The sequence below is a fragment of the Ipomoea nil genome, unplaced genomic scaffold (assembly GCF_001879475.1).
Source record: "Ipomoea nil cultivar Tokyo-kokei standard unplaced genomic scaffold, Asagao_1.1 scaffold1576, whole genome shotgun sequence".
In the NCBI taxonomy this organism is placed as follows: domain Eukaryota; kingdom Viridiplantae; phylum Streptophyta; class Magnoliopsida; order Solanales; family Convolvulaceae; genus Ipomoea; species Ipomoea nil.
The window spans coordinates 5695847-5709192 of record NW_017618004.1 but is presented as its reverse complement, the minus strand read 5'-3'; the positions used below and the strand labels follow the sequence as shown (position 1 = coordinate 5709192).

The 13346-nt window shown below is 37.4% G+C and overlaps 1 protein-coding gene across 2 annotated transcripts; it reads right to left on the bottom strand.

Annotated features, from left to right (window-relative positions):
* Nucleotides 1-15: 15 nt before the first annotated feature.
* Nucleotides 16-4733, bottom strand: LOC109190472 (ethylene-responsive transcription factor RAP2-7-like). 2 transcript variants are annotated; one of them, XM_019340952.1, is made up of 8 exons: nt 3858-4733; nt 2310-2335; nt 2162-2192; nt 1736-1823; nt 1508-1653; nt 1150-1387; nt 943-1047; nt 16-580 (listed from the first exon to the last, which is right to left on the bottom strand). In XM_019340952.1, the coding sequence occupies exons 1-8, from the start codon at nt 4541-4543 to the stop codon at nt 413-415; spliced, it is 1488 nt and encodes a 495-aa protein (XP_019196497.1). In that variant the 5' UTR covers nt 4544-4733; the 3' UTR covers nt 16-412. The 2 variants fall into 2 exon arrangements, with proteins under 2 accessions (XP_019196497.1, XP_019196498.1); XM_019340953.1 differs by having other exon boundaries at nt 1150-1348.
* Between the last annotated feature and the right edge of the window lie 8613 nt (nt 4734-13346).

The following is a 13346-nucleotide window of genomic DNA, read 5'->3' as shown; positions in this document are numbered from 1 at the left end:
AAGATAAATTTAGGCTGCAATGAAAATGAAAATGTTCAATGGTCATACACTCATACCATAACATGAAATTTGTTAAGGATGTTAATCATACCACCATCCTCTACAGCATCATTTGTTATGTATTCCAATATAAATTTTGATTTACAAGAAAATTAAACCCATAACTATACTGCTACCCGAAATTGTTATTACGGGTGAAGCTCGCCTTATAAATTACAACGAAGTAAACCAGTTTAGGTTGGTGACTGACTTATTCCAATATAAACTTGATACACAACCACTATATATGTTTGATCCACACAATACAATAGAAAAATAATATATGCATGCATTTGAAGTTGCAGGTTGCTAAACCTTAGCTTTCAGCTCCAGATGGAAGTACAGATGAAGTGCATGATGGTTTTAGGGATGTCTAAGTGGGAGGAGTGGTAGTTGATGAGAATCCTGATGATGCCGCAGAAGAATAGAGTGGCACTGAAGAAGTGACCACTCCCTCACCCTGGCTTTGCATTTTCCATTGCCAGTCTGATGAGAATGCTGGAGCAGGTGGTTTTTCAACTCTCATTCCCATTGGTCGCTCCTGCCCACCACACAAATGTTAATCCCAGGATACTTTAAGCTTCTTTGATAGAATTGAACAAAAAGAACAGCAGACCAGGTTAGAATCTGTTAATTGCTAACAGCCTAACATTAGTCATGAAACTTCTCCCCAGCCCCAGGAGGCCAGGTACAAAATGAAGATGAATGTGTTATATATAATATGAAATCCTTGCAGCTATGTTGTGTTTCGTGTAGATTGATCTGATACTTGACAGTATTTTCTTGACAAAATGGGAATTGGTTAGTCTGGTAGCACCTTGAAGACTTCAGTGGTTCTGAGAATTGAATGTACTTTTCCTAAGAAATCTGCAAGTTGTGAATTTTGTTCAAGGAGATAATTACCTGATGAGTGTTTGAAATAATCCCAGGATGCATGCTAGGGATAGTCCATATGGAATACTTAGACCCCATTGCTGGAGCACGAGGCGTGGCAGGAGAGCTACCAACCTGCAAGATAAATAAAAGATGCTAATAAGCATATGAAGTGGAGAAAGAAATGGCATTACAAAGCCAAGAAAGTGATGTTGTTGAAAAGAACAAGTGAATCACCGCGATGTAGGAGCTTTCATGAGAGAATCGCGAAGGATATGCATTGGTAAAGAGTAGATTCACTTGTTTCAGAACAGGCGTTTGGCAAACTCCAAAATTGAACTCCAACTTTCTGGTGTTATCATCAGGTCCCTTTAGACCACCCAGAGGTGCAGAAATCCAATGGTTCGGGTCAAGACCATCGCCACCACCTGCATCCCTGTGTTGGTTACATTTGATAGATTCTTTGTCATAAGTCCTGAACCAGAAAATAAAAAATGCAGATTGTATTGGATGACAACCTTGCAGCTTGCTTACCAACTATCCCAAACTATTGGAATCTTCACAAGTAAAGAAGTTATTGAAAAGGTGTTGTTACCTATCCCCTAGGAATTGGCCTATCTGGGCATCCCATCGGCCACACTTGTGAAGAGTTACTCCTCTGTATCTCGAGGTTCTCTTGTAAAAACCAGTACTCTGGCGACGAAGCGTCTGAACAAATTCTTCTTTTGTCAAGTTCTTCGTCTGCAGATCAATACAGCCAATCTCAATGTGCATTCAAGAATGAATCTCATAATACCATACTCACTATCAACAATTCTGTAACCTGTTTCATATCTTCTTCATAATCGCCTATTTGAAAATTGATGTCAGCATCAACTCCCCGGAACTTAAGTGCTGCTCGATCATATGCCCTGAATTATCCAAGTAAAAGAAGATGACAGACACAAGATTTACCTCAGAGAGAAACTTTGGGGCAACCCAACTAATATACGTTGGCCATATTATTAACATGATAATTACAAGATTACAAGTTCAACTTTCAATATGGGTGGCCTATTGAGCTTTTTGATATGAGCTTGTCAGTTATGTACAACTTAAATTAATTACCTTATTGTGGTATTTTGCCAGTTAAAGTTACAAGGCGAAATTTAACTAATCAACATCTTAGATAGTAACTGTGGATTTTCTTTCTCACTCAACAAGAGAAACTAATCGGATAAGTAGTGAAAGTGGGGACTTATCATTTTACCTGGCTGCAAAATGAGCTGTATCAAATCCTCCTGCAAACCAAATCTTCAAGTCAACAACTAATAAAAAACTTGAAGCCATTGGGAGTATGCTGTCTCCTTTTAGTGAAAAATAAAGTCAAATTTGATAATTTTACAGTTTTTACTTACCCAGATAAATTTGTTTCCCACAATCCCTGAAAACAATACAAAAAACCAGCCTGATTAATAACCAAGAAGTCAAGAAACACAACGTTAACTTCATCCATTCTTTTCTAGTTACTAGTTATAAACACAGCTAAAAAAAAAGGCTGGGGAATAAAATTATTGGTAAATTTACATAATAAAAATAAATATACAACTATATCATCTTATAACTATTATGACAAAAATATATATAAAAGATAATACACATAATTAATACATTAAGTATATAAATATTGTAAACTTACTTATATGATCGGATCAGGAGAGATCAATTTTATAAATATTGTAAACTTAAAATTTTTCACTAATTAGGCAACTTAGGGTTTATCAAATTTTCACTAATTACGGTTCATCAATGGAAACACGAGATCAAGCTCAGGGTTCATCAATGGAAACACGGGGTCAAGTGAAACCTCTGACCTCCCATTTGGGAGAGCCACAGTTTTGAGAAAGTTATTTTGCTTGTAATTAACTATTAGCTAATAGCTAATTTTCTTTCAAAAAAAAAAGTTAATAGCTAATTTATTAAATATCTTTTTGCAATCAACTAATGCTATCAACTAGTCAAATCCACTAACATAATCAGCTAACAACTATTTACCAAACACTCTTATAGTCATTGATAAACTAAGGAGGAAAGGACTGTTAAACTAAGGAGGAAAGGACTGTGTTAGTTTTATAAATAGTACAAATTTAAAAGTTTATAATAATTATAAAATTGACCCAATTTTTATTTTTACTAAAAAAATATAATCATTGATCAACATGATGAACAACTGAGATTCATTCTCACTTTTTATAAAAGAAGATTGTTCTAAAATTTTTATGTTTTGAGAAAAAAACTTTATTAGTAGTTAATTGGAGTGGTTATCATAGCAGTGCTCCATTATATTTATGAGAAAATTGTAATTTATGTTATTTACAAATATACCAATTATAAATTATTAGTAGTGTAAAGGTTGCCTATCAATTTTCAAAACGTATAGGAAGAAAATATTGTTGTTGACGAAAGGAGAACAAACGAAGAAAGAAAAATGAAGAAAAAAGTATGGTTTTCAAACAAGAAAAATTAGCGGTAATTCATTTACATTACTAATAATTAAGGAATGATATTGATAATTGACATATTTATGAATTGTGAGATGTATAAATTACAATTTTTTCAATAAATAATAGGTAAAATTTTACCGGGTATAAAGTACCTAACGAGCCTAGAATTTTCCTTTTTCAGTAATATAGAGAAAAGCAGTTCCAGCAAATTTACCAAACAGTACAAGGTACAGTATGAGTTGAACCATGCGCTTTACTAACTGTACTTCAAATTTACTGCATGAGAAATTGTCTGCTACGCAGATTTATTTTTACCCGTATTTATGCATGTGTTCGTGTACAAAACTACATATATACCATCATATACGTACGTACAAATAGCACATATATAGTTGTATACTCCATTACTCCGTACGTATGTGCAGGTAGTATATACTGTGTATAATAAATGTATGTACTGACCAGATATGCGATTCCCATCTTCCAGTACGCCGGTAAAACGTCACGCCGCGATACTGGGAGCTCCGGGAACGGGGCCCACGGCGGGGTTTCCTTACGGCCGGCTGCGGCATCCGCGGTGAGTTGCAACCGGACTCCAGCACGGACAGGTTCAACCAGCTCTGCGCTAGCGGCGGCGGCGGCGGCTCCACGGTCGAAGGAAACGACAGTCCGGCCACGGGAACAAGCTGATCCGTAACCGCCGAGTGGTCCCCATTGCAGTCCTCTTCATCTTCGATCGCCTGATCGGCATCGCTCTTCAGAATGGAGAAATTAAGTGTGCAGAGAGAATTGCAGCCGCCATCAGCGAGAGTGTGAGACGAGCTGTTAGACTCATCGGAGGATGAGGCGGTGACGGAAGCTCCGGAATCGCCGCCGACGATTGCGGAGGCGGCGGTTGTTTCGGCATCGTCACAAGCGGAGTCCGACCCCGGCACAGCTTCCAGATTCAGATCCAACATCTCTTTTCTTTCTCGCTCGCTCTCTCTCCTCTCTCTCTCTATATATATAGTTGCGTGTGCGAGCAAATAATGGTTGTTCGATCGTTTCTGGAGATTTCTCTGTAACCGAACAGTGGTTGCAGATATTTTTTCTTTCACAGCTCTTCTTCTTATGAAAAGAGAGAAAAAATGATCAGAGAATATATGCATACACGAGTTTCCATAGAAAGAGCCGAGCCTGACCGGAGAGCACCGATCTTTGATACTGAAAATGGGAGGTAAAAAGAAATTCCGGTGAGAAGACGATTAGTTTGTAGTTTCCCGTCGAACAGACAAAGCGAGGAAGGCGAGAAGAAAAAGTGGGGTTGGAGTGTAATCAAAATGCTAAGCTAGTAACATAACAGAGGGGAGGGGAGTGATTTATTTATGTAAATATCTTATAGCGTAATGTTATTCTCCAGACATATTCTTCTTGAGTAATAAGGGGAAATAATTCGGTGTGAAAATAATGATGAGGAATAAAGTAGAAATGATTTATGAATTTATACATTAGGAATGAGAATCAAAATCATAGTTAATGATTGGTTGATAATTTTTTAAAACATAATTATGAGATTTTTTTTGTTGTTGAAAATAAAGAAGTTAATTTATTAATTATATATTAAAACATTTACAATAAAGATCGATGGAATGGTCAAACATTCCTTATAGTCAGACATAGAAACAACTGCCCGCATGGAAAAAATGTTGAAAAGAATGACCAGGGATCGAGTCTCACCAGCAGCCGTGCCTTTATGGTTTCGATCCAACTATGATGATATTCACAACTATGAGATTTCATTAACTTCCGATCCAATTAAAAATTTCATTCCATATTTAAAAATGTATCATTCCACCTTATTGCTCTAAATGTATCAATTGCTTTTTTTTTTTTTTTTTTTTTTTTTTTTTTTTTGTGTGTGTGTGATTGTATTTTACATTTATTTCTATTATAAAATCATTCCAATTCCACTTACTGACAAACATACAAAATAATTTTGTCATTTTTGTTTCACACCCTCAACATTTATTTATTTTGTGTGTTTTCCTTCCAAATTTTGTGACTATTCAAGAACGTGATAAACTAGCTGGTTGACTATTAAATGAAAACGACAAAAATGTCTGTTTTTTTTTTTTTCCTTTTTGTTGCAATGACAGGGCAAAACTAGCTACTTGTCTAGTGAGGTATTGTCAGGACCATTATATTAAAAATAAAAATATTAAACCAATCACAATTTAACACTTTAACTCATCATCTAATTTAAAATAATTTTATAAGCTTTATTTGATTAGTATCCGTAGAATATAGGGTTCAAATATATCTCAAGATTTATCTCTAAGTAAGAGCGGTGAGGAGTTCAAATCATATCAATGTTTTTTTTTTTTTTTCAATATCAAGCAATAACAAGAACGGCTAAGCTTGTCCAGTTGCAATCTCACAAAGGCTTTCTTGTAATCCACCATGTGTAACCGTGTAACCACCTTTCCCGCCTCTTTCCTTTCCTTTATAAACGTTGTAACCTCCATGCTTTGCAGTTTCAGTTTTTCCAGTAATGAAACAGTACCATCTTCTCTCCCTTTCACTCCTTATTCGCTGATATGGTATCAGAGCGGGGACGGAGCAGCTATGCCGCCGTTGTGACCGGCGCAGAAGACTCCGGCCTGAGAACACGACCATCAACTCCGGTCATTCACTCACCGAATCACGCCACGCCAACAAGCAACTTCCAGAGATCGCTAACTCCGCAGCGGAACAACCGGTTGGAGGATGTGGACAACCCTCTGTTTTTGAGCAGTAATGAAAACATCAATGCAGTGCTAGTCAGCCCCCCTCTCGCAGGCAGCTCCAACTATGGAACTTGGAGTATCTCCATGCAAGTTGCACTGGAGGTAAAGAACAAATGGAGCCTCATAGAAGGCACTACGATCGCGCCGGACATCTCACACACGCAGTATTCAGCTTGGAGGAGGTGTAACCTAATGATATGCGCATGGATCTACAAATCCGTTCATCCTTCGATCACGCAAAGCGTTATGCACATTCAGAATGCAAATGAAGTATGGAACGATCTAAGGAAGCGGTTCTCCCAGAGAGATCCACATCGGATCTCATCCTTGTAGATGGAGATTAACAATTTGAAGCAGGAAAACTTGTCTGTAAACGATTATTACACTCGTTGCCGGATCCTATGGGAGCAGATGAATGAGCTTAGACCACTGCCTATATGCCGATGCACTCCGCAATGCTCCTGCAAAGCTTTTGACGAGATCAGAAAGGAGAAGGAAGTCGATCAAATCATCTTATTTTTGCAGGGATTAAGCGAGGAATATAACTCTCTGAAGTCCGGAGTTCTAGTGTTAGATCCTCTGCCGGACTTACACAAAGTGTTTGTCATGGCCGAAAAGTTTGAAAGGCAACTCAAGATTGAGAGTATGAATCTGAAACACTTTGAGATAAATCATGCTAATCTTGTGCAAACTAATCCTACAGACAATCAAGAGGTTGTAGCTGCCATCGGATACAACAACAATAGAAGGAACAACAATTTTGGAACTGGGAACAAGGCTGCCACATGCACCTATTGTGGGAAAACGGGGCACACCATCGAGAAATGCTATAAAAAGCATGGTTACCCTCCCGGTTGGGTGCCGGGATTCAAGACGAAAGGCAAGCAACAAGCCATGGCAGCAGTCTCCACATCCAATAGTGAGACTAATACTAATGAACAAATGCAGAAGCTCATCTCTCTCCTACAACTCCAGATGGGGCAGAACCAATCCACTGCAGCTGTTACTCTCACTAAGCCACAAGCTGATGAAGGCAAGTCTATCATTCATACTACTGTTAATTCTGTTTATCTGCAACATTCATCTTGGATACTGGATTCCGGAGCCACTAATCACATAGTGTGCTCCTTGAATTTCTTCGATTCTTATCATCATGTGGAAGGAACAAAAGTGAATTTACCTGATGGAAAGCAAATAGAAGTCACACATGTGGGGCATATAAAGTTGAGGGACAATCTGAATCTGGAAAATGTTTTATACATTCCCTCCTTCAACTTTAACATCATTTCTATTAGCCAATTACTTCAAGAATCATCTTATGAGTTGATATTTAATTCTCATCAGTGTCTCCTTCGAAGCAACCATGGGAAGCTGACTGGTTTGGCTAAGGAAGCAAATGGTTTATACCTGCTGAATGAAACACCTGCTCAGAGTCAGTTTGCTATGTCATGTAGTAGTGAAGTATGGCACCAAAGATTCGGCCACTTCACTTTCAATAAGATGCATTTACTTACTAACATTCATGTTTCTCATTCCAAGAAAGTAGCATGTGATAATTGTCACTTTGCAAAGCATAAGAAATCTCCTTTCCCTGTTAGCAGTACATTCTCTACATCTTGTTTTGAATTAATTCATGTTGACATTTGGGGCCCCTTTGTAGTACAATCCTTGAAAGGAGAAAGATATTTCTTGACAATTATTGACGACTATTCACGATACACATGGGTGCATTTGATGAGAAATAAGTCGGAGACACAAGGCATAATCAAGGGCTTTCGAAAAATGGTTCAAACACAGTTTGATCTCCCAATCAAGACTATCCGGAGTGACAATGGGTTAGAATTTAACATGAAGGACTTCTTTGCCGAATATGGGATAATCCACCAAAGGACTTGTGTCAATACCCCACAACAAAATGCGGTTGTAGAACGTAAACACCAACACATATTGAACGTAGCAAGGGCACTGAGATTTCAGGCCAACCTACCTTTGGAGTTTTGGGGACAATGTGTCTTACATGCTGTCTATCTCATCGACCGCCTCCCATCACCGGTTATTGAGTGGTCATGTCCTTACAAACGGTTGTATGATAAACAACCCGATCTCAACATCATCAGAGTTTTCGGATGTCTATGCTATGCATCTACCTCATCCATATCAAGGCACAAGATGGCCCCTAGAAGCAGAAAATGCATCCTTGTTGGGATGCCCTCCAATATCAAGGGGTACCTTTTATGTGATCTGCATGACAACTCTATTTTTATCTCACGTGATGTAGCTTTCTATGAAGATCAATTCCCCTATGTAGGGAAAGAGCAGCCTCATGATGCAACAGTAGATCCCTCAGATGTCCCATCTCTGCCAGTGATCCCCACAAATAGCCATGAAAGGTTCAACTTTCAACAACTTGAAACTGATGAAGAAAGAGTCACTGACAAGCCTCAGCTTTCTAACAATCCAATGGTGAATGGAGAGACTCCCCAATTCAGTCAAGCCAGTCTAGATGAACCAGTGGACAATGATATTAATGATCCGTTGGACAGTAGAGAGCGTGAACTCCAATATGATAATGGTCCTACCACTGTCTCATCTCCAACAGATGCAAACAGCTCCACCCAGGATCATTTTACTGCCAATAATGGTCTATCGGTCTCTCCCACAAGAATAAGAAAATCCACCAGACAACGACATATGCCAAGCCATTTGCAAGACTACTATTGTGAATCTGCTTCTGTGGTAAACTCTACACCCCATCTCCTATCAAAAGTTGTCTCATATGAACATCTTGAACCAGCACACAAAGCCCTTTCAATGGCTGTCACAGCCATAGGCGAACCAAAGTCTTATGCTCAAGCTGCCAAACACGAGTGCTGGAAAGAAGCCATGGAGACTGAAATAGAGGCTCTACAGAAGAATCAGACATGGGAATTGGTGGATCTTCCTCCCGGCAAACATCCCATAGGTTGTAAATGGGTGTATAAGACCAAATTGAAAGCGGATGGAACCATTGAACGGTACAAAGCACGATTGGTTGCTAAAGGTTACAACCAGCAGCTTGGGATAGATTACTTAGACACTTTCTCTCCAGTTGCTAGAATCACGACCATCCGCACCTTCCTTGCAACTGCCATCTCCAAGTCTTGGCACATTCACCAGATGGACATCAATAATGCATTTCTTCACGGGGATCTAAATGAAGAAGTGTATATGGAATTGCCTCCTGGGTTCCAGAATGAAAAGCCACATCAAGTTTGTCGGCTCCTAAGATCGTTATATGGCCTCAAGCAGGCGAGCAGACAATGGAACGCAAAACTGAGTATGGCTCTATACAGCATCGGATTCAGGCAGTCAAAATCTGACCCCTCCCTGTTCATCAAAGGCAGTGGTGTTGAATTTGTTGCTATCCTAGTCTATGTAGACGACATCTTGGTTGCAAGTGCAAACCTGGACTCAATAAAAGAGCTGAAACTATTCCTGGACAACACCTTTCGAATTAAGGACTTGGGCACTCTTGGTTACTTTCTGGGAATTGAAGCAAAGACAACTGAAAAAGGGTTGAATCTATGTCAGCGTAAATATGCTCTGGAAATCTTGGAGGAAGCTGGCTTTCTTGGATGCAAGTCTGCCAACACACCAATGGTGCAAAACTTGAAACTCAACCACGATGGAGCCCCTCTTGCTGATCCCAGCAGCTATAGAAGACTAATAGGCAAATTGCTATATTTGACAGCTACCAGACCAGATATATCATTTGCCATCCAACAGTTAAGTCAATTCGTGGATGCCCCTAAAGATCAACACTTGGTAGCTGCTCACCGAGTGCTACGATATATTAAGAATGCACCAGGACAGGGCCTATTCTATCCCACAAAAACAGAGCTGCATCTGAAAGTGTTTTCGGACTCAGACTGGGCATCATGCAGCGATACTCGGAGGTCGATAACAGGTTACTGTGTATTTCTTGGATCATCTCTAATCTCTTGGAGGTCTAAGAAACAAGCCACAGTCTCAAGATCATCCTCGGAGGCTGAATACCGTGCTATGGCAGCCACGGTTTGTGAAGTGCAGTGGCTTACAAATTTGCTCCAAGACTTCCACATAAAAATGGCAAAACCGGCAGCCATGTATTGTGACAATAAGTCTGCAATAGCCATCGCCGAGAACCATGTCTTCCACGAACGCACCAAACATATTGACATTGATTGTCATGTGGCACGCGAGAAGTTGAATCAAGGGCTCGTCAAGCTACTACCCGTATCATCATCTAATCAAGTAGCAGATGGTTTCACTAAACCATTGCCGATATCTCAGTTTCATATTTTCAAGTCTAAGCTGGGCATCCAAGATGTGCATGCTCCAGCTTACGGGGGGGTATCAAGCAATAACAAGAACGGCTAAGCTTGTCCAGTTGCAATCTCACAAGGGCTTTCTTGTAATCCACCATGTGTAACCGTGTAACCACCTTTCCCGCCTCTTTCCTTTCCTTTATAAACGTTGTAACCTCCATGCTTTGCAGTTTCAGTTTTTCCAGTAATGAAACAGTACCATCTTCTCTCCCTTTCACTCCTTATTCGCTGATATTCAAAAAATAGAGGTATGAAATTGATGCCCATGAAATTAAGGTATGAAAATGATAAATATTTTTTAAATATTAAAGTATTGACATATGTATATATTAATTATATTTGAAGGATAAAAATAAACAAAATCAATTACGGAGTAATATTTATTTTTACGTCAATGTAAAAAAGTAACGGTAAATATGAAACCGTCGCCAAGTTAGTTTTCCCTGACTTGACTTGCTAAAATGTAATCATTATTCTATGAAATATAGTTCACATAGTTGTGTGGATGAACAAAAAAATAATATATTAATAGTACATATATATGTGTATTAACTATATATTATTTGAAAATATATTATTTAAGTATTAAATATATATTATTTTATATATTATCAAATAATGTCAGTAAATAAATATTCTACCACTAAAAGTTTGCCAGCAAAATGCATGCATTTAAGAAATGAATGACATAGTTGCATCAGCCACTATGTTGGGGCACATTAGCCATTATGGCTACGACAAGTCATCTAGTCATTTCTATATTTATTATTACGCAACGACCCAAGTACCCAATCACAACATTGTAAATATATTAAAAAAACAAGTGGTCAATTTTATAATTATTGTACACTTTTAAGAACGGACTCATTTAATAATTATTACAAATTTGAAAATCTAATAATAGTAATATTCAATGAATCCAAACCTCTGATTTTTTAAAATGGGTGGCACGGTGTTGATTTATCCATATTTTTTATGGGGAGTGTTCTCATTATGTATGATCAATTTTTACTTTGAGTAATACAACACATATTTTCATTTTCTACACTATTTTTTAACTCCCAATTACGCGTCATATTCTAATTCATCTATAAAAATTAGTGAGCCACAATTTGTATTTTTTTCCTCTTCTATAAATCAAATCATAAGACGTTGCGAAATTTTTACTCCCATGGAGTACATGTATCGTTTTCTTTTTACTTTTTACATGAGGAGTCAATGTGTCCTCGTGTCACATGCCACTTGGTCCAATGTTAATAGTTAAATGCCTTGTCATTGTCACTTATTCATCGTCCTTATAGCATCCACACTTGTGGATTTTTGAAGGTTTTTTCAGATGAGGCTGTCAAATTTATTTTCCTATTTCTTTTTTTCTTGTCCTCTTTTTCTTTCTTAAATGGAGCTTTAAAAACCGTGAAAATGTTTGAGCTAATACGGATGCTTTTACATAATACATATTGAGTTATTGAAATTGGAACTTATTGATTTCCAAAGCTTAGCTTCTTAGCTTCTTTATATATACTTGTACACAACATGACAATCTTGTATTATATTTCTATAATCAATAACACGTTGGAATATTCCGATAATAATTCTCAAAAATAAGTACAAAATTGAAAGGGTGACAGATTTACAAGTTCGGGTCATGTTACACTTACACTTTCTTTAAAATTTTATTTCCTACCTCCCCTAGGTGCTAAGAGCTTGTAGTCTATGTTTCCCAATATGATCTATTTTGAGAATCAATTTCTCTTTTACTCATTATCAGTTTTGAGTGTACAATATATCGATTTCTTCGTATTACTTCAAAGAACTCAAATCCACTTTAATCCGACTCAAATAAAAAATAGACACCATTAACATTCGTATCACAACAAATCAACTTAAAATGTCATTTTATGTTTCTTTTTCTGTTCTATACTTTCTCAAACATTTTCAGCTCAAAGAATTTAAGTCCCCACCACCAGGGTTCAAACATTTGACATCTACTTGAATGAGTAACTAGAATGTCACCACACTACATAGTAGTTGACCACTCCATCTATATTTGAGTGCACTATTACCTGTTAAGTCTATTTGCAAGTTAAGATTCTTCCCTATTAAAGATTTGAATCCAGATAGTTGTTAGGCGTTACATCCATCTTCAAACTTTCAACCACTGAGCTATGTCCGAGACGAGAAAAACCTTAATGGAGACAATAAAGGGTAGTTGTTGTCCATGGCTAGGTTTTTATTGCAAATGAGAGAAAAACAGGGGCACAGGATAACTGTCACCCAAAAAGAGAAAGAAAATAGGAATACCAAAATATGGACCACATACAAATGATGGGTGGTCCCCAACTGCCTTCCAACTCCACGTCATCATCATCGTAATCAGAATCTTTTTTTTTTTTGTTATTAATTATGATTATTTTAAAGTGCCCATCTCTTTCATCTTACGTTTGAACATTTCCTATTACAGTAAGCTCCACCTTTTAACTTAGCTGTGTTTCTTGTTTTAGAATTTTAAGTCACATCCCACCTTTAATCTTATACTATAAACCATGATTTACATCACAATTTAAATAGCTAAAATAATCAAGATACAACAAAATAACTTTATTGCTCGATAATTGGTTATAATCAGACATAAATTATATCGTGAATCAGGGTTCACCATGCATATTATAAATCCTGAATTAGATTATGTATATGCACTTGGTATATTATATACTTTCAGTTAAAATATTATATATACATACTAAATGTATATAATATGTTAACTGCATATACATAATATGCAAATTGTACGTAAATAAATTGATTATATATAATATATTCACTACGGGTACATAATAGGA

Bases quoted from the DNA above. Each gene is read 5' to 3' on its own strand.
- LOC109190472 (XM_019340952.1), bottom strand. From the start codon at position 4,543: ATGCATATATTCTCTGATCATTTTTTCTCTCTTTTCATAAGAAGAAGA. The intron at 1,654-1,735 runs GTTACAGAATTG...ATTGATCTGCAG, and splicing joins ATGAAGAAGATATGAAACAG to ACGAAGAACTTGACAAAAGA. The intron at 1,388-1,507 runs GTAACAACACCT...TTTCTGGTTCAG, and splicing joins GGCCAATTCCTAGGGGATAG to GACTTATGACAAAGAATCTA.